Source organism: Falco biarmicus, chromosome 3 (assembly GCF_023638135.1).
Source record: "Falco biarmicus isolate bFalBia1 chromosome 3, bFalBia1.pri, whole genome shotgun sequence".
Lineage (NCBI taxonomy): Eukaryota > Metazoa > Chordata > Aves > Falconiformes > Falconidae > Falco > Falco biarmicus.
The window spans coordinates 41,677,704-41,699,733 of record NC_079290.1 but is presented as its reverse complement, the minus strand read 5'-3'; the positions used below and the strand labels follow the sequence as shown (position 1 = coordinate 41,699,733).

Sequence of the window (22,030 nt, the reverse complement as noted above, 5' to 3'; positions counted from 1 at the left end):
CCAATGTTATAAACTGCAGCTACTGATCATGTTCAACTATTCAATAAATTATCTATTTCTGACTGAACTACAGAGCCTCTCATGAAGAATCTATCAGCACACAGAGGAAAAGTAAGTGCAAACCCTGTCAGCAGTGTCGTCCTGACAGCCAGACGTGGGGAACGTCTTGAAATGAAAATCTTTTCTTCAGTGACACAGCACGTGGGGCTAATTGAGAAAAAAAAATTGTTGAAGAAGGTTGGAAAAAACCAACAACTGATACATGAATTTCTAGTGCCGGCAACACTCATGCATTTATCACGAGTCAGTATTTTTTTGTTTTTCTTAACAGTTCCAGCTTCTGGCATTAAGCAGCAGCGCAAAAATGTAAAGTTTACTTTTCCTTTTTTCACTTCTATCTTTTTTAGGTTCACTGGGGGCCCTACAAACAAATCAGAAGCACAGAGAGTTTATTATTTCTACAGTAGATTAATGATTTTTGAATGTTAGGGGTTAGGAAAATAGCTGCAGAGGCCCAACCTTGCAAATCCTCTCGGAAGCCTTTTTTCCAGCCCCACGGGAGTTGCTGGTATTACCCTGTGACTAACCACAGACCCTAGGTTTTTCCATAGCAAACAGGAGCCAGTTCCCTGATCTCGCACCTTCCAGCGATGCCACCTCCTAGAACAGCAATGCCCCTGTTCAAATGGAAAACGCCAGGAAAGCTTACACAGCTAGCCGAGTGAGATTTAGTAAGGAATGAGAAACGCAGCCTTGTGCCCGCAGAGGAGGTAAGCGGGGTGGAAAGGGGCTTCCCGTGGCCTCGCCTCCACACAGGGAAATCTCCACTGGAGAGGGAGTATTAGATTAGAAACTGGTCCCATACTTACGAATATGGTTACCAGGGATCAAGCGCATTTTAGCTAAATTATAGTGGAATAAACCTCACGCACATGAAATAATTATCAGCTCTGCTCAATTAAGACTTTAGCCTAGAGAGAGAAAAAAATTTAAATAAAATACAAGTACTCCTGAGAGAGATACTACAAAGAATATATACATCCAATTATGTAGCGCTTTAGTGATGTGTGTAATTTAAACTTTAAACTGTGGGTACGTTTACAATTGTATAAGTAGTAATATACTAAAATACATATTAATATTTTCAATTGGGCATCTTCCTAGTGATCACAAACTGTATTTACTTTTCTACGTTAATATACAGAAGAGAGAAGGAAAAAAAAAACCCCTTATAAATATTTTCTGACAAATTCATCAGTGGGAAAGCCTCAAGCTTTATTTGAAGCTCATTACAGATTCTGAAAGCAAACCTTTGTGAAATCACATTAGTTTAACAGAATTTCCTAAGTCAGAGAAAGAGAAGCCAAAAGCAATAGTTTGAAGTCTCCTGCTACATTTTAACTTCGGAAGCCTTCCTAGTTTTCCATCCTCTCAACTCAAGCTACGTTGGTTCTCTCTGGGTTTCTGACAGCAGACTCAGAAGTGCTACTGATGGGCATCACCTTCTCTTAGTTGTGTTTCAAACCCTCCCCTCCCTACAGGTGGGCAGACAGGACCAGCTGAACCACCCCAAAAGCTCTCTGTCTGTATTCAAGCTCTACTCCAAATTCCTTAATGAACCCAGCCACATAAATATTTCCATCTTGATGCTCTCTACAAAACCAAAATGACTTTTTAAAGTAAAGAACAAAAACATAGCCTCTGCAGGGATTGCAGAAAGACGAAGCATAATCTGAAAGACAAAATTTGCGTCAACACACATGTAGTTTATTTTGCATTGGCGAAATACTTCAGGTTCTTCACAGAACAAGAGAAGCAAAAAAGAGATGCTGGTGAAACCCTGGACAGGGCAGCACCCGTGCTCTACAAACTGCTGAGAAAAGAGATTAAAAGAAAAAAACCTGTAACAGGCAGAATCAAATTTATTATCCAATATTGTTTAAAACAGGTTTTATCAGGTGTCCTGTATAATTGCCGTTCTTCATAATTTTCTATTGGATTGCGATTGAAATGCCACACCCATCTCAAATCATATACCCTCATTTACATAATAAGTAAAAATATAAACAAAGAGATTTATCATAAGGGATACTAGAAAGCTCAACTCTGCACATTAGGAGAATCACACTAATGAAGAAAGATCCCCGTAACAGTGACAGCAACAGTATACCGTTACAATCATGGGAAAGCGATTGTAAATGCTATATAATGTTTAAAAATGCAATTAAATTTTACACTTTAACTGTCTTAAAAACAACTTAATCTTCTCAATTTTTTTGTATGTTTTAGCCAACTACTTTTGTCTTGCCTCATGCATATTTGTGAGTAAGTTTACCCTGGGTGGTTTCTGGTCTCTCCTGAATTGGTGTGCAAAAACAGAACCCAAACAATCAAGGAAACAGTATGTAATTGGCCCAAGATAAGGGTAGATACAGTATTAAAAAAATACACATTAAAACACATAATAGAAAGTAAACTTAGCAAACTACTAAACTGTAGTTGACATTACAGTTTTAAGTGTTAGATTTAATAACATTTAAAATAGTAGATGTAATAAAAAAATCTGAGTAGGACTATTGCTAAGTAATGATACTGGCTATGGTAACAGACAGGAGATTTTTAACATGAATAGGCCTATACAAAAAGTACCTTCAAAGGTACTGACTTGAATAAAAACCAGAAAAAAAAACCCCAACAAAAAAAGAAAGCTTGTATTTGGTAACATGAGTTTTGGATCACTATACATGATGAAGCAAAGCAGTGAAGAATGTGTAAGTTATTCTGATGCTTGGTTAACCACAGGGAAAGCACCTCTGCCTTGTAACTGCTTAATTCAAAGCACTACAATCCATGGCTCACATGGAACTTGATATCGACATGCATGTTTCTTACCCAGTTTCCATTGCCTTGACACAAGTTGGTTTTTCTCCCTGAAAGCAAGCAATTTTTCAAAAGACCGGTGCCTAAGAAACAGCAACTATTTCAGCAATCAATTTTTAGACCAGCTTATCCCATCCCTGTGAATAAAGTTAGCTACTATTTTAGGGAAGTGATTATGTAGTGAGGTTGCTCTTTCATCATACAGCATACATCTGTCCAGAAGCTATTAGACTCTTGAATACATTCCCACCCCCCCAAAACTATAGATCAAGTCTTACAAGAAAAACTATGCAACATCTCAGGAAGGTTTTAGGAGGTAAAACAAGGGAGAATTATGCATCTGCACTGAACTAAAATTAGAAAAGCTGCCATATGGCTCTGTGAAGCCAGCAGCACGTTCTTATTCATTAGGAAGCATTCTGCTAACATAAAAACACAAGGCCTTCCTGTGCTCTCCAAATGTGTTTATCTTTTCAACATTAATGCACGATATATCATCAGGCTGCTGAAATCTCCTGCAGTGCATATTAAAAAAGCACAGCTGCACTTTTTCTCAGCACATTTATTCACAGTGAGCAATCTAAGAGCACAGCTTTGCCCACCTCCCCAACACACAGCCCCCTTGTTAGCATGGCTCGGCTCCCCTTCGGTTGGGAAGGGCTGCGTGCCCACCCACCTGCTTGTCTGCCCAGGGCTGCCCAGCAGTGCCCTGTGCCTCCCCATGCCTGCTCCACTCATCACACACACACGGTTTAGCTTTGTATTTACTACTGTTGGTGGAAACACACTTAAATGGTAAATGACCCCAGGGCTTAAGCTAAAAGCCCTAGGAAAGCTGTAAGCTCAATTACTTGCTCAGGAGTAACAGCACTTGCAACGCTGTAACTTCTTCTCTGCCATGTTTTCAACTTCTAATTGGTACAGGTGATCTCCCAGCCCACACATAACCTGCCCCACTGTAAAGACGCATCAGTAAGACACTGGCTCTATGAAAAGCTTTGCATTCTCACAAAAACACCAAATCCAGCTAAACTTTCAGGGAGCTTTTCAAGCTTTTATTGATGTCTGGTCTTAGAAAATTCAGTAACAATAGCCAGTGTATAAAATTTTCATGGACGCTGGAAGTAAGAAAAGAATTGAAAACCCACAAAGGATTTAGGAATCGCAACAAACAGAAGTAATAACACATAAAATTAATACCAGTTTCATTTCTCTTAATAATATTGACATTTCTCCATCACTCCTCTTTTGTACAAGTCAGCATTTTTGTCACCCAATACAACTTCTGTAAGAAGTAGTACCTGAGAAATAATTGCACCCATTCAGTTAAACTGGAACAAGGACAAAAATAATGAAATTCAGCTCACCAAGAATAATATTTAACTGCTGGACAGAAAGGAGCCTAGTATCTCTGTATGTATTTTTTGCTAAATAATTTAATAGGCATTTTATTACCTTTTCCTTGGTCTCTTCTCCATTCTCATTTTGCTTGTCTTTTCTGTCATCACAAGCATGATCCTTATTTTTCTCTCATTATTACAAAACTCAACGGTCTACTTCTGGGAAGTGAGGAAGAAGACAGGCAGCAGCAGTGGAAGTGCTCCCTCCTTCCTCCCCTCGCCCCAGGGGCCAGCTGGCTCCAAGCCCTGTGAGCTGGGGTATTGCAGTGTCAGTGCTCCCGGCACACGGCTCCATTCGGAGCACTGCGGCTGAGTCTCACCCTCTAAATACACTTAAATAGCTTCTCTGAAGATTGCTAACTCTTGGATTTAACAGCGGCAACTAAAAGTGACAACATTATTTACAGATATAGCATTATTTGCAGAAATATGTACCTACTATTCTCAGATTTATCTGCTTAATGCAGTGGCCGAGGTTATTCACACCTGCGATTACCTCAGAAGGTCACTAGTTCCTGGTAAATTAAGGACTGGGGACTGAAGTAAACCCCAGAGTTACAACCCACTTGTTCCTGCTCAACGGAAGAATGAAGTGTCCTATCTGGGACCCCAAATCTTCAACGGCTCAATCTGTCCGCAGCATGCAATAAAAATACAAAACAACACAGCAAGTGAAATAATTCCCCCAACAAGATTATTTCTAGTATTTTTATTTATCAGTAAAGACACAGAAGGACAACTGCCATCCTACAATTTAAGTGAAATATAAACCAAGACTAAAAGCAACCCTGGATCCAGAAACTACTTCTAACCCCATGATTCATTTTAAACTGTGAGGCTACATCAAACTACCACATTGTGAATGGAAAGCTGGTTTTAATCTCTTGAACATGGAATTAAGCTTCCATCACGCCCATCAGCTGTTGAACCCATGGAGATGCTGCCACACGGACCTTTTCCACTAAGTTTTAAAAAAAAAAAAAGGAAAGTAATAAACTGGATGTAGTTTTACTCCTGCAGAATTTTTAGAGAGCTCTTAGCTTATTAAAATATTTGAGTACATTCAACATATGCTTTTATATGAAACGAAAGGGTGTGCTTAGCTTGCAAACTGACAAATCCAATGTGTGTATGAATATTCCTATGTTTTTAAGTGATATTCTCTTTTCTCCAAAATGACCGCTAACACTATCCTTCCAGTGTACGCTGACTGGCTAGAGAAAAAGCATAAATAAATTAATCAAAGGTGTTGTCTGCCCAGGAGAATTCCTTATCAAAAGGCTAAAATACAGGATGGTGCTGAGAATTTATAATTTTCACTGTTTTAATTTTTTTTTTTAAATGCTGGGGTTTCGGGCCTTTTTTTGCATATGCACTTCCTAGGACTGTGTAGTAACTAGTACAATCTCCAATCTCTGATGGGTTGTGGTGTACTTCAGAATATTTTGCAAGTGCCTAAAATACAGTACTTAGACAACAAAGGAGTACACATTGTAGATTAAGTACACTGGCTATCGATGCTTTACTCAAAAATACCCTCAGTTTAATCAGTCACTTATTCTATTCTGGAATCAGATAAGCAGATTCAAAATACATGTGTCTGTAGCTGTATACACAAACACATACTCAGGAAACAGTTCTGCCTCTGTTGGTACTTAGATGACTTCAAAACACTCACATAAACTACTCAAGTGTACATGATAACAAATGCCATGCATCTATCTGCACTGAGTTAGAATCTATTACATTAATATGGCTACACTTCAAAAAGAAGAGCCAAGCTAACTGACCTCTGCACTGAAATAGTAGATAGAAATATTTGGCATCACTCAGTTTAACTGAGTAATTATTTTCTTTGGTATGTACTGAATTAGGACAGAAAATTTTACCGTATGTTTTGGCATTTACAGTTTTGTAAGTGTTAGATATTTACTTAATGAGTAACCTCATCTTGTTTTGATAATTCATCTCTAAAAACAGTATTAATATGAATGTCTAAATGGTGGGAGCCTGATGTTCTTCAACATTTTGGCTGAGCTGATGTTTTCCAAGACAAGAAATAGGGCAGAATCTGATAATTTAGTCCGAAACAGGGCTCCATCACTGTCTCAGAAATAATATAATGCTTTCACAAAAGTTAACAGCTCTCCAGTTGGTTCTCTGACATGTAAAAACACAGGGAAAATTTTGAAAATAAAGATACAAGAGTTAACACTCTTTAGAGTAGAATCTGCAGATGCAGTTGCCAAGCTAATTAAACCTACAGGTTTCAAAACTTAGGGCAAAATAACATACTGGAAAGCAATATTAATCTAGCCAGACTCTGTTTCTTCAAGCCTTACTCCTATATACTGAACCAACTGTTAAAAGGAAACAGATGACTCCCTTTCTTCGCATGCCACATTGCCATGATTACAAAATATCATCTTTATTTTAGGATGCTGATGATAAATCTTTGTGACACACCAGATCATTCGCAACAGGCAAAGATCTTTTTGCTTTTAGAAATTGCCATTGACGACTGCAAAAAGTTTTCAAGAGACCTAATATGGCACACCAGAAAGAAATATGATGGATCATTGGCTCCCTGTGAGCCCACGAAAGAAAAAAAAGTTTCCATAATAAAGCATAGACCAAAATGGAGCACAGATAATTGAAGACAGCTAAGGAAGAACTGAAACAAGTTTAATTTAATGTGTCCATGCTAACATGGATAACAGGGCTCCTACTGCTTCTAATAGTCCAGATTACAGTAGATAAATCTTGTACAAAAAAGCTCTAAATCATTAAGGACAAGTAAAGTTTTCTCCCTGTAATAGCCCAGTGCTCAGAAATAGAAGCTGGGGCCCCTCTTCCTGCCAGCCTAACCCAACACCACAGGCCTCGGCCAAACATTTAAATCAATTTAGAAACAGAAATGTTCTTATTACTGCAAGGAAAGCATAAGGAAAAACAAGAGCTTCCTAAAAGAACCTGTTTATTTCTGCATGTTAGCTACTTGAAGGATTTTTTATATCCAAACCTTGCGTTTAAGATTAATTTCATATATTTCAATAGTGGCTACATTACTTCAGGTACATTATGAATACAGCATGGCTGCTGGAAGGATGGCAATGACTATTAACACGTATCATTTAGGATATTCTCTAAAATTAAAAGTTCTTTTTTCATTACCCTAGAAAAGCTTGGCTTATCTTGTTGCTAAGATTTACATCCAAAGTCACTTTTAACCTCAATTACATTAATTTGTTCTGTCACATTTTAAAATGCCTGCTAATAGAACTGATAGGTACAAATGGGCTCCTTTCAATAGACTGAACCATACTTACAACTTAATTAATTAGGGGTTATCATTTCTTGTTCTCTATTTCAAAGTCACGAAGTAGGGATCAGCACCTGGTCTCATGTAAGTCAGTATAATCCATAACCAGGAAAATAATTCAACACAAACAGTATTGCTTTCTGTATTTTCTCAATGAGCTTCATCAGTTCTCCTCTGAGAAGAAACTTTGACCGGCCTTAAAAGCAGTTCCCTTAACGGTGTACAACTAGCAGCTCACTGGAAAGGATGCTCCACCTGTGGTGGTGGGTGCTGCCGCAGCCAGCTCCACAACCTCGCTGCTCTTCCCCAGTCCCAGGCTCCTGACGCCGCACAGGCTGGGAGCGAGGTGGCCCTGTTTGACAGGTGCCACGTTGGATATGCTGGACAAATGTGGCTTTAACCAGGAAATGCTGAAGAATAAGGTCTGCCTCCAGTCATGTCCCTGCTTGACATGAAGGCTGGTAATGCAGCTCAGCTGCCCTGCCTGTGCATCAGGTCAGAAGTGACAATCCAGAACCTTTGCCTCCAGTCTGCAATTTACTTACTTGCTTGCAAAAAGGAACGTGGGTGTCTACTCCTCGCTTCACCCATTAAAGCACCAACAGGTGAGACCTTTTAAATAATAGTTGTCATTTCCACAGGATTATGGGTCCACCTCAGCCTAAACATTTAAGGATACTGAGGTTTGAGGTAAGTATCTAAATTCTAAGCCATTTAGATCTGGACTGAAGTCTTCATTAAGAAAAAAAAAACCCAAACAACCAAACAAACCACCAGCACGCCCCCCGCCCCCCCCCCCCCCCCAAAACAAACCACAAACAACAAAAACAACAAAAGAAACCAAACCCCCACCTTTGGAAAGGGTTTGCGCTGTCAAGATAAAGGATATACCCCTTGCCTGAGCTTCAAAGAAAGAACTAATGACAATGGCCACTACCATCACAGAGCTCAGGGAAAGGAAGAGTATTCTTGCACCATAACTCACAACGGACCCTGAGAAAGCCAGTATCCTCCCACAGTTGTATTTAACAAAGGTTTTATGGACTGGCTTCTCTGCCTGTATCACTGAGAAAAAAAAAAACATGGGGAAAAAAAAAAGCTTACTGGGCATCTTTACATTTTAGATTGCCAACTGAAAACACATAATTATATTTTGAACATTAAGTACAATGGCCTGACAAGCTATATTATAATGTTCAGTTAAAATCAGCATCTCTAGCAGCTAGACAGATGGTGACTCAAGTTTCAAGCTTAATAGTAATCACAATAATCCTTGATATCGATCAGTGTAACACTCAACGATTCATTAGTAAGTTTTGTCACATTCCCTAAGACTATTCCATGATTCCCTACCATAGCTCTAAGAGAAAAAACAGTATCAGAGAGACAACACTGAATGAAATAAAACTGCCACAAGTATGGTGATGCTGGTCCTAAAATTATGGCTAAAGCCACACTAGAAGGCAAGAGAGAGCATAACTGGGGAAGAAGTGAAAAACAAAATGCAGGACAATCATTAAAAAGGAGAGGAAAGAAAACAGCAAAGGTTGAAACAAAAATAAAGCCTTTCAAGGGAAAAGGGAGAAAGGAATAGGGAAATACAAAGAAAATCCATTCTACATAAAATGTTACTTTTGACAGCTAGTGACAGGGATCACTGTGTTCAGAAAAGTCGAGAGGGATACTAAGAAATAACTAAAGATAGAAAAATAAACTCAAACATTCAAATATTTCCTCCAAGCTAAGGAGGTGAAAAGTTTTATACAAAAGAAGGAAGACAGGAGCAATTTAATGTTATTAGCACAAAATATTTCAATATTTTTCCAGCAAACACCAAAACAAACAAACCAAGAAAAGCCTAAATGAGGGACCCCTGAGTCTTCCGATCTATATTTAGAATTTACAACCTTGATACCTCTTCCTCTCCTTTTTTTACATTTCCAAGTGAATCAATTGTTATATTTAAACACACTTCCTCTTCAATGTTGAACATAGGCCCAGACCTAATCTGACATAGAATAACCCGTCTCTGGAAGACATCTCCCTCAGAAGGATCATGGGAACTGCAGGTTGTTCCAAGTCTTTCTAGGAAATTGTGCCTCAGAAGAAAAAGTGCCAGTAACAGGCTAGTGCTCTTCATGCTCACACGTCTTAAGACAACAAGGGACCACTCTAACTGTCTAGCTGGATCTCTGTAATGCATGCCAAGACGTTTCACCAAGCCCCGCATCACGCCAAGAACCTCCACTGAATTACAATATAAGTTTTGAAGGACATTCAAATCTGTTCGGGAAGACTGATGGAACCTACTGATTTCTTTACTAAGTTGCTTCAAATTTCAGTTAACTTTCCACTAAGAATCTGCACCTTACACATGAGCTGGCTTTGGGCACAGATTCCAGCTGTTAGGCTGTATCCCACCTCTGTGTGTTAGAAGCCCGCTGTGGCAGGCATGCTGCATAGCTTCATTTCAAGCTGCATCAGTAAGCAAAGCAAGGTTTGCAGGGACACGCCTTTCGGCTTCAAGATGCACAGAGCCTCTGTGAATAGAGGTACCACACTGCTGCTTCTTCCAAAGGGGCACACGGATACTATTTCAGATAAGATAGCAATATCTGGAGCATCTCCAGTTATGGAGTATCTACTTTGGAAGTTTTCTACTTAATGTTACATACTTTTCTGTCTCCATCTTCTGACATTTGCTCTGATCTTTTGCAAGCTAAAGAAGAGTGGTTTGCTTTCAGAGGGAAGAGGGAGAGCCTGTGCAGACAGCAGAGTACCCATTGGCTTGTAAAATACATGTAGATGAGATGATAAAATACTTGTATATGAGACTAATGAAAGGAAAGAGAAGGCATATTTTTCTTGGCTCTCCAACCATCTGTCTGAGAACATTCACTAGGAGCTCAACAGTGTACATGACAGAGCAAGTACATATCATCTGCCACATCATTCTTCAAACTCCAGTCTATGTTTTTTTCCCCAGCTGCACACTGTGGGTTTTCATAAGAAAAACCTGAAAGCTTAAGTAATAATTGTTTTCATATCCTCAGTCATTTCATGTTCAAGGACTCCTATTTCTAACTAACTGTCCACAAGCAGAATCTTTTACAGAAGTAACAAAATGCATGACTTGGAACAGATGCAGTTATCTTGGTCCTAGTCTGAATACAGAGGAGCCTTTGATCAATACCCCTTTAATGTGCTGTGAATCCACAGGTTATCAGGATTCAAACATGGTATGAAAGGTATTGCGCTCTATAGTGACTCAACATCATACTATCACTTTTCAGGATGCAGTCTTTAAACAGAAAAGATAAAAGCTGCGTGAAAAAAGCTAGGTTCCTTATAATAGATGATCTTATTTTGACTGAAGTATCATCACCACTTTCAGTAAATTAATTTGCTATTCCATAAACTAGGCTGCACAGAGACAGTCAAGGTAATATGAAGTCTCCTTCATTTACTTGCTTTACATGCTGCTGAGATTAGTACATTTCATTCACTAATCTAAAGCACACAGCAAGCCCTGATGTTCTACATTAAGCACCTCTTACATTGCACATCTTCCAGCAGTAAGAGACTACAAACACAAACATTAAGACCTGGGTCAGCAGCCCCCAATTTTTCTTTTGCACCTCAACTCAGTATTTGCTATTGACCAGACACCTCTGAAGAACAGAGCAGCTGCTAAGAAACACCAGTCTCAAGAGCTTCGTTCATATTGTGGAGGGCTGGATGACAGCCTGTACTTCTGTATTTCCAATCTCCCCCCAAATTTAAAATGCCAAATGCATTCATGATGTTTACAGTTCATAAGAGATTACATGATAAAATACGAAAGAAACTCTGTAAAGCTTTGAAGTTTAAAGTGCTCAGTGACAGTTTAAACACAGCCTGAGAACAATACACTATCTGCAAGGAGGTAGCCTCCAAAATCCTAAATTTCAGGAAGAGATGTCTCTATCTTTCTTATACAAGACATTTCTACTACAATCCCAGAAGTACACAGACCATTCTATGGTCATTAAATACTGAAGTAACAAACCCAAAACTTCAATGAAAATATTCTTGCAAAGGATGAAGAGGGAACACTTGAGACACCCCCTAAAGCATGGTAAATACAGGAGAAGCATCTCAATCCTTTACAGCATCCCCCAACACTAGTATTATAGACCTCTTAGATCTCAACCATCTGCGCAGCTACAGAACATATAATAAACAACCATGCTCCACTAGTTTGAATTATTTTCTCTCTTGGTCATTTAGAATTTATGAAAGAAAACAAAATAAAGATCAAAGAAAAGCAAAATACAAGGAGGATGCAAAACAAGCAAGCAAGTTTTCCCATAACACCTGCCAAAAATAACTATTTCTACCTGAAAAAGACCACAGTCTTAACAGGAGTGAACACTTAGTTTCATTTCAACTTTGATCCACAACTTGGTGTCAAAGCTTTGATTTCTGGTCTAAAACTTCAAGCAAATTATCCCTAGAACTGAAGTAATCAAAGACTTCAAGCAAATTATCTCAACTGAAGTCACCCATAATTGACAGAGTTGAAGGCCACAGACAAGAGACGTGTCTTCTTATGTGACAGTCATCATTCGACACCCTGCAATGGCCAACAGTGCCAAGACAGCTGTGGGTGTTAGCCCACGGCTCAGTCATTGCTGGCACACTTGGACCTGTGTTGGAGGGAGCTCCACCAAGGATCTGTGGGGAGACAGATCCTCCCCTCCCAGTCAAATAAAAAATACTGCTCAGGCTCACCACACAACTGTACACTGTCAGGGTAAGGGAGGGCATGGAAACTCATGCCCAAGAGGAGGGAAGCAATGGTGGAACCAAGGCTTTTCAGCATCTGCCTCATTTCCCACAGGTTAGTCTGCAGCCTGCACATCCTCAGGACAACTCTACTATTGCTGTTCTTCAAAATAAATAATAAAAAAATTGACCTAAATCTCCTAATCAGATGATGAGTAAACAGTCTCATTAACTTTGGGGAACAAGGTTATATTTATTCTAAAACAGCAGACAGGGCTTTAACCATGATTAGGAAGCAAGAAGTGACACCAATCCACTAAATCCTATTAAGTGCATAGATTTTCCACCAGTTTCACAATTTTGATTACCAGTTTGATGATTATTTTTGTCTGTTTTCTTGAAGCAAGAGAATCACAGAATCACAGACAGTTTGAGTTGGAAAGGAGCTTTAAAGATCATCCAGTTCCAACCCCCCTGCCATGGGCAGGGACACCTTCCACTAGACCAGGTTGCTCAAAGCCCCATCCAGCCTGGCCTTGAACACCTCCAGGGATGGGGCATCCACAGCTTCTCTGGGAAACATGTTCCAGTGTCTCACCACCATCACCATAAAAACATTCTTCCTTATGTCCAATCTAAATCTGCCTTCTTTCAGCTTAAAACCACTGCCTCTTGTCCTGTCACTGTAGGCCTCAGTAAAGTCTCCTCTGTTTTTCTTATAAGCCCCCTTTACATACTGAAAGGCTGCTGCAATAAGGTCTCCCTGGAGCCTTCTCCTCTCCAGGCTGAACAATCCCAACTCTTTCAACAGTTTAAGCCCATATGTCATAAAGGCATCTTCAGCTACTCCTCTCATAAGTCATATTAAGAAAAGTCTAACACTGCTTCCACAGAAAACTATTAACATAGCTAAAATGCCATAACTTATGTGTAGGTAAGGCCTAAGCCAACTATTCTGCATGATACACAACTCCATTAAAATAAGCAAACCCCAGGAAATTTCCCACTTGATGGGTCTGCTGGCTAATGGACTACTTTTCTTCAGAGACAGAAAAGAAACTGATGGTATGCATTACCAGTTTAAATTAAACCAGTTTAAATTCTTCAGCAAATCAGTAGTTCTCTGGAGGCATGCAAGTAGCGAAGTCAACATAACTGGATATTTAGCCAAAAAGCTTTACAATGTACAGAGGAAGATCAAAGTCATTTTCAGTGCATCACTCTCAGCTGCAGGTAAAGGAGACAGCAAAGCAAATTCAGTAATAGATTTTTTGTAAATGTGCTGCATAAATTGCTTGACTTCACAGCACAAATTCCTCTGACACTTAATTCAGTCTTAAAATCCTATCAGGCTGAAAGTACAGCACATACAAATAATAACAGCCATACAGAACTCCTTCAAGAAAAAGGATTCAAAAATTGGCATAAATTTTAAATCTCCTGCCACCTCAAGTACAATCAACATAAAAAAAAATAATTACAGTAAAACTGACCAACTACAATATTTGCAAAACAAAACCCAACAAATAAAAACCAGCTCTGCATACGCTCTCGTCTTAATATCCTGATTTGGTAAGATATTTATGCACATAACTTTAAACCCTTAAGTAGTTCCACTGACTTAACAGGGATTACTCATCTGCTTAAAGTTAGGCAGTTGCTTAAATACCTTGTGAAATGTGAATCTAAATTCAGATCTGATAAATTCAAAGTAGCAGCAAAGTTACCCCTTGTCACAGCTTTAAGGCCACACTCTTTTCCTTTAGCAAGCAACTTTACTTACATACTGACACTGGAGGCAACAATAGACTTATCTGCTGGAGTGACTCTGATTACGAAGTAGCACTGCTACGGGGAAGCAAAACCTGGTTTTGCTATCAAATATGGAACCAGAAAAAGATACACATGATTAACAACAAGTCTTTTTAAACTCATACAGGTTCCATAGCTCTTGCATGTTTCCCTTTCCCAAGCACGTCCCCTTCTCCCAATGCTGGTTAGCTTTCACATGGCGATTCGCTCTGTCCAAGGTCTGTCTTCTTGTAAGGCTATTACGAAAACACAATTTGACAACTCCGAAGTGTACATTAATAGCTAGACTGATAATCACCACCCTGATACCCCTTCCCTGTATTACTGAAAAGCTGTTCTACAGAACACCGCACCTCTTCAGAATCCAGTGACACATGAAAGCTGGACTCTGCAGGAAAATGGAACTGAGACCTAAAATCGCATTTGGGGATCCTTTGGCACAGTACATTATATCCCTCTGGATGCCATCCTGAAAAAAAGCTACAGAAAACAGAAAGGCATGGAGACCAGGAGAGAAACAAGAGATGCAGACCTGAAGCTTAATAAAAGGTACACAGGGGACTTGAGGAAAAAAACCCCACTTCTTGTACTTGATGTCAGGACACATTCTTCAGCACTCCTACTGAAGGGGTCAGAGGTGACTGCTTAGCTAGAGAAACTGCTGAAGAAGCTTAAGGTGATCTTCAGCATCCTCTGTACCTACTGCATTACTGATATCCAGAAGAGAGTAAAAGCACAACTAGATAATGAAGAAAAGGTTTCAAAGCCTGAACCAGGAGGTGTTCAAGCAGTGAAAAGTAACAAATAGTGTCTGTTTTACAGTGTGAGTTATTTACCTGCTGAGACTTATGTTAGTATGATGAATAAAAAGAGCTTTAAACTAAAGGCAAAGGTTTAATTTTAAAATCCTGCTTAATACCAAGAAGGGCGGGTGGTGGTGGTGGGGGGGGAATCAGCTCAAGAGGGACGAAGCAGCCAAAAATAATAATGAGAAAGAAAAAAGCAAAATGCACACAGTGAGTGAGAGGAGTCAGGCAAATGACATGATTCAAGGAAAAGGACTACTGTAGCTATGAAATCAAATGAGATTGATCTGAAACAGTTCAGCTGATTGTAAGCTAGGGAAGAAGAGAATGCAGACTCCTCTCATTTGCTCTCAGAATTCTGCTGTCTTCAGATATGCAAAAACATTTGCAGCAGTACTTGCACAACTGAAATTAATCTGCCTTAAGTGCTGAAGTTGTAGTTGCAAAGGTAGGATCCTGGCATCAATCAGACACTATTTTACTAAATATATTTCTTAAGTACAATCAAATGGCTTTATAGCTTCTTGGCTGTCTGGCATACAAAAGAACATTTATCCCCAGTGGTCTTTACACTTGCTTAAAAGAAGCTTTTTTAATTAAGCATGTGTAAACTGGAACTTACTGTGCTTGTACACATTTGTGTATATTATGAACACATCTGCAACATATATGACTCCTACTCTTTCAAAGTAACTTAACACAGACTGAGAATAACAGGAGAGCTTACACTTCCATGACCATGTAACACAACCATAAGCCCACCATTTCATATCACTTTTACGTTATAAATAAAAAACTGAATGACTCTTTTCCCCAAGTGCTTGAAACACAAGTTTCAAATCCCCAGTAGAAATACCCATGTAAGATTTACATGAATACAGCTTCTATTTCATCTTCATATTAAAAATCACAATTTTTTATCTCCTCTGGACATCCACAAATCTCTATCCAATCACTGTAAGATAATATGGTAAAAATCCTCAGTAGAAACTTAAGCTTCTGTAAAGCCACTTGTCTTCCATTTTCCCAAGTACTAAAAACATTCAAACCCCAGATTAAAACTACATGCAATGGTTACATCTTCCAAGTATCTTTAATTCTTCTAATGAATTCAGTTATATGCAAGTTCTTGCAACTTGCTTTGCAAATTGTAATAAACTGAATCTCAAACATACCACAACTAAAGAATCTTGGAAGTATATACTGTGAAAAATGATATAAAGATAACAAATACAATATTGCAAATCTGTATTTGCATATAAAATAGATCAGGATAACATTATACTAACTTACATGATGGTATTGCTACAGCAATAAATCTATTACTTTTTCAGCTACCAGCCCAGCAAGCTTGACATGGGAAATGAATATCAATCTGTATTTCTTCCTTCTTCATTTTCATTCCTAGAACCTAAAATAAAGTCTCCTTGTCAAATCTCAGCAGCAGCTATAAAACTTTTTGCTTTCAGTGGCTTTAAAAGGTATTTATAACTGACCGCGTTTTTGAAAGTAATGAGACCTTAATGTGCAATTCTATTTAGAGATGAATGTTTGTGAAGAGTTTTTAGTATTTATTTCGAAAATCCAACCTCTTTACTAAAGCTTCAAAATAATAAAACTGTAAAATAAGTCTTCACTAATTTAATCTGATCTGTCTTTGAAGAAATGTAGAGCTGGCTCAGCTTGTAAAAACTGAGCCATCTTGATTTGTCCATGTTAGTGTAGAATCACTCAAGAATTTCAGGGTGTTCATTTAGTTCTCTCCTACAGGTATTTAGTGTAATGCTAAATAATCAACAAAACATCTTAAACGTAAGAAAATATGATTTTTAACCTGAGTCTCATGGCAATTTATTAAAGTATAGTATTATTCTCATGACTTTATTTTAGAAATAGATATTCTTAAGACAACGGAAGTGTTTCACCATTATGAAGGTCTTCTAACATGTCTTGCCAATGGAAAAGCAATCAAAGATTTAGAACAACCTAAAAGTTAATGCATTTAAATGATGAATATATAGAAGTGCAGGATTCCCAATCTGAGGTGATAAACTACCTGAAAAAGATGAGACTGCAATAGTAATAGCCTCATTAGGTCTTCAATGTGTTTGCCTTGCTTAGGCCAGGTTTTTTGTGGCACTCAACAGAGGTACAGGTGTATTGTACCCTTCCTGCAGTTTGAATGTTTACTGCATGTGAGACCTATTTGTTAACGAAATGCCTATTACAAAACAACACTGCATTTCAGAGTGTGCTGTCACTTGAATTTTTCTTAAAAAGAAAAGCCTTTTAAATTTACTATTACAACAAACACATGTAGCTTCTACGCAGAAATCAGTATCAAACTTTTAATTGGTTTAAAGGAATAATTTCAAGTATTCTAATCTTTGCTTCTAGATCCTGAGGTACCATCAATGCCCACCTTGAGGGTCTCATTGTTTTGCAATGGCCCCTAGAGAGTCTTAAAGTCTAGTCGGTACCAGCTATGCGTTTCATGCAAAGACCCAGACAGTTAACAGACAATCAAATTGTCCTCAGCTGAAGAACCTTATGCAACAAATCAACATTATAAAGAGTAATTTAGTATCTTTATTGCTCAAGGGTTGCAAACCACTGCTACTTGTTGAAATAAATAGTATTCATAGCATTTTAGTCTGTCTTTAGAAATGTATATTCAGTTGTTTTTGCAATAAAACTTTATGAGCTTAAAAAATTAAGTGCACATTCAGCTTTCATACACTTCTGGCCCATAAAGAACTAATAATTTATATGTAACCTGGTTTGATGAGCGTGAACATTTTATAACAATATGAAAACTGTTTTTATGATATTGGTCCTGAACAACAAAACTGTGGATTTGCCAAAGTTGCCTTAGTTAGAGCCAGATTTTCAGACTATATCTTCTCAGCCACTGAGAGAATTACCAAGTGGACTAACAGATTTTTCTCTGTGCATCCACTTCCCAGGAAAACATATTTTTTTTGGTCTTTATCCCTTCTCAGGTAAGGATAAAGAGAATGCATCTCTTGGTGTCAGCAAAACAAAAATCCAAAACTGAAAGTGAGAGAAGGAAGAAGAAAAGAAAATAAAGAAAAAAACATATCTGAAAAGCCAGCAAGGTGCAAAATGATGATGGACACTGTGCCAGGTTAAAAGGTATACTTCTAACATGGGGCACGGCAACTTCACTAGAATAGCCACTTTAAAAATTATGGCAACTTAATAGCAATAAGAAGAGAACAAGCTGAGAAATAGGTACATTCCTGAAGATTAATCAACTAGAGCCACTGTGGAGGCAGTTGACACAATTTGACACTTTCCACTTTCCATTTAGCTTTGAATAGGCTGAACTTTGAAACTGCAGATGTATTTATCCACTGGTTTTAGAAATAAAGCTGTATCTATATTATGCAACATGTAATCTCTACTTTTATAACTTCACACATATAATATGCAAAAGGAAGAATTATTTTCCCACAGAAATCACAGAATACGAAAAAAGTGAAAGATGTTAGTGTTTGAAAACCAAAGGAATCACTCTAATATAAAGAGATTGATATCCTCTCTATAAAAATAAAACTAATACTACTTGTAAGAATCTGAATCTTCCCTGAACACCTGCAGTGCTATTCATACCTGCCCAGATAGACTTGTGCTACAAAACCCACTTCCAAAAATCTAAAGTTTCTAAAAGATTTTGTTTTTTTTCTTTAAATAGGAAATAGTTCAAAAGAAAAGAAATACAAAACTAATCTTCTAGACAAAGAACAGGAAGAAAACTGTCACGTTCTCTGGTTTACATTTATAACAGGACCCTATCTAGAGATTAGAATAGTTTCAAATCTATTGTAGTTGAGGATATGATGTCATCATTTAAGAGACGTAGATAATTTAGTCCACAATATCTATTCATACCAACAAAAGCAAGCAAATGGGGGGATGCAGAATACTTTCATACCCCACTCTCCTGGATTATTCCTATTTTGCATGGATTCATCATCCATGTAAAAGTACGTAAGTAGCCTTGCCCCCCCCCCCTACCCCCCACCCCAGCCTCAAAGCCATCTGCTAGTTTAACTTTTGTAAAAGCACAAGAAATTCCAATTCCATTAGATGCACGCATCGGACTGACTGTTTTTCTCTCCCTCTTGGCAATTTCCAAATTCTCTGTGAAGCTTATTTCTAAAATATTGAACATGATACTTAACACACTCTGTTTATATACCATTACAACATTTGTCATTACTGATTAATGAAAAACCTAGGAATCTGCTAAAGAAAAGCTGAAGAGACTACTGGGTTTGCCAAAAATATAGGAATAATCAACACAGAAAATATTCAGTCGATTTATTAGTCCTCTTACCTTGTTCTTTTATCTGACGAATTTGCTTCACAGTTTCTTTCAAGATTGCACATTTGTCAGGTTTAAAGTTAAAGTTGTCAATATCATTAAAATTTGCAAAAATCAGCTCTGCGAGTTCTTCTATGTATTTATTCTCTTGCTCACGATTGCGTTTCTCAGTGCTTCTTTTAGGGCTGAAAGAGGAGATTATAAAAACATTGTATTTAATGTCAGTTTGCTTGCCTTCTGGCCAGCTCAAAGATGATGCCAAATGGTTTAAGAGTAGTTTAACAAAATGAGAGAGAACTGCCTTCTCTCACAACAAAAATATAACTTACAAGTTTTTCAGGTAGAAAGGTTTCCTTTGGAACAAGGAAAGTAGATTAAAAAAGATGTTACATATTTTTTCCCAGAAGTGTGTTTTTGTTTCAAAAGAGGTTTGGGATTTGAAATTCAAAACAGAAGATTAATTGGGGTGGGTGGGTTTTGAACATTTACAAGTATCCTTCCACATGGCATTGAGAATCCAAGGAGCATCATATAGCGACAGTGTATGAGAAAATAAAACAGCTTAAAAAGTTAAACCTAACAATCCATACTCCCTGCCTCACTGTGAAATGAGGACAGTTGTAATAAAAAATGGTGAATAAGTGGCAAATCTAAAATTTATGTTGATAATGCAACTGCTATAAAACTGAAAAATATTTTTCAAGTCCCTGATTATGATGTACAAGAGGTGGCAAAAAATCGTAGATTGCCAGAATAAGTGACTGAGGACACCTTGCAACGATTAGCCAAAAAAGATTTTTACATAGCTCCTAAATATTCACCAAAATTCTGTATATTGACACTATATTGGATTCAAAACAAACAAATAATAATATAAGAGAATAGCCCCCACCCCCCACCCCAAACCCACGACACAGAATTACTGCAGAGTAGTTTGGTACTGACTTCTCTTCACAAGAATGGTAAGTTTGTCATTTTCTACCTGCAAGAAATGTGCATGGTACATTTTTTTAAAGTCTTTCAATGCCTTCAGACATAAATGGGCTAACCTGGGTCCAAGCTGATCAGGATCCTTGCGCTTTCTTGACTCTGCTCTGGATGGGTCAGAGGTATTTTCTCCTATCCCACTCATCTTGAACACATATCAGCAACTAAAAGGAAAAAAGTGCAAGAAAGGTTTATGGCGGAGAAGTCATGAGTTCTCTGTTCATGTTTCCAAGTTTCTTGTTCCATGCTCAACTCAGTTTTTACTTGGCAAATCTATCTGAAATAAAAGTTTGTTTGAAAGGTACCAATAAAACCACTGTGTTTATGACTCGACAAATGCCTTCAGAAGAAAATTTGTGGTGGACAAGCAAAGCGCTGCCATCTCTTTGATTGTTACCAGTTATGTAAGAACAGATAAGTATGTTTTGTGCCTGGGTTGCTGAATTTTCATGGCAATTTTGCAAGGCTGAATGAGGAAAGACAAAGGAAAAGCCATAGTGTCACACAACAAGAAAAACCTAACAAAACTGAAATACATGAAACCAAACATATCCCAGCTACATGAAAAGGCAGCACATGCAGCTTTAGTGAAAATATATGCTTGCTCAAGTACATGTATAATATTGTAGAAAGTGAACATCCGTCAACACCAGAGATCACGGAGGAACTGGTAAATATTTTGTACATATCATCTAACTCGTAAGGAAAATAACTTGTCAAGCTATCATGTGTTAAAACAACACAAGCTTATTATAATTTTTGCAATGAACAGCCCATGGAAATCCTGCCCCACTCCTGGCCGTCTGTTGTCCTACGCACCGTAGGACCACATGAAACTCACCTGTCCCAGTTTACATACTCCTCAATAAGTACCAATATTCTGGAGGCAGAAATCATTATTACAAAGGGCATAGGGAGGTGATGTAAATGATCAAAAAGTTCATACAAGCCAGGGCAGCCCTAGTTCACCATCTGCCTAGTTGCTGCCAGTTTTGTAAGGACGATGGCAGGGAGATGTTACCAGCCATTTCAGAGAGCTCCTGTATTGTTTGGGATTAGCAGAAAAACAAACACGAGTGCCGTGAAGGAGGTGAGCATCTCCAGGAGGTGATTCATACCATGTTAGAATAAAAGCTGGAGCCTGTAATTGTACGATCACTTCACACTGGCATAAAATGGAAATCAGGTATCAAAACAAGAGGGTTCACCACCTCCTTCAAGTCCTTCATTTCTGCCCCACCAGTTCCCTTCCCTCTGCTGGCCCGGTCAGCCATGCATTGAACTTAATGAGGGAACTGCTGTTCTCTTCTTTCTGGCAATTCATAAAATTTAGCAGCCAGAGTATGTGTTGGCAATTGGATGTTCACACTTAGTTTTCCCAATGAACTGGCTGAATGAAGGCATTGGCAGAAACAGCCTGGAGACTAAGATCCAAGCAGTTCTGCAGGGATACTGAGAAGGCTACTTATTGAAACTTGAGGAAGCAACCAAGACTTGGAGCTGTCTCAGATTCAGAACCAAACGCCACCTAACATTTTTCTAAATCAAAAAAAGAATAAAATTTTAAAAAGGAATAAAAATTCCTTTCTTTGTACTGAAAATATAGGGTTTTAACCATTTTGAGGAGAAACTGGAGTCATTTTCCTTTTTCTAAATACTGGTCAAGCTTCATGAAAAAAGACTGGATCATGCCTGAAACATGTAA

At 38.2% G+C, this 22,030-nt stretch overlaps 1 protein-coding gene across 9 annotated transcripts in view; it reads right to left on the bottom strand.

Annotated features, from left to right (window-relative positions):
* NCOA2 (nuclear receptor coactivator 2) overlaps positions 1-22,030 on the bottom strand; it is a 189,974-nt gene that overhangs the window by 56,431 nt on the left and 111,513 nt on the right. For all 9 annotated transcript variants that reach the window (XM_056333448.1, XM_056333445.1, XM_056333444.1 and 6 more), the window contains 2 exons: positions 20,388-20,489; positions 19,351-19,523 (listed from right to left, as the gene is read on the bottom strand). In XM_056333448.1, the coding sequence (XP_056189423.1) occupies positions 19,351-19,523; positions 20,388-20,470 (256 nt within the window). In that variant the 5' untranslated portion in view covers positions 20,471-20,489. The remainder of the gene's footprint in view (positions 1-19,350; positions 19,524-20,387; positions 20,490-22,030) is intronic.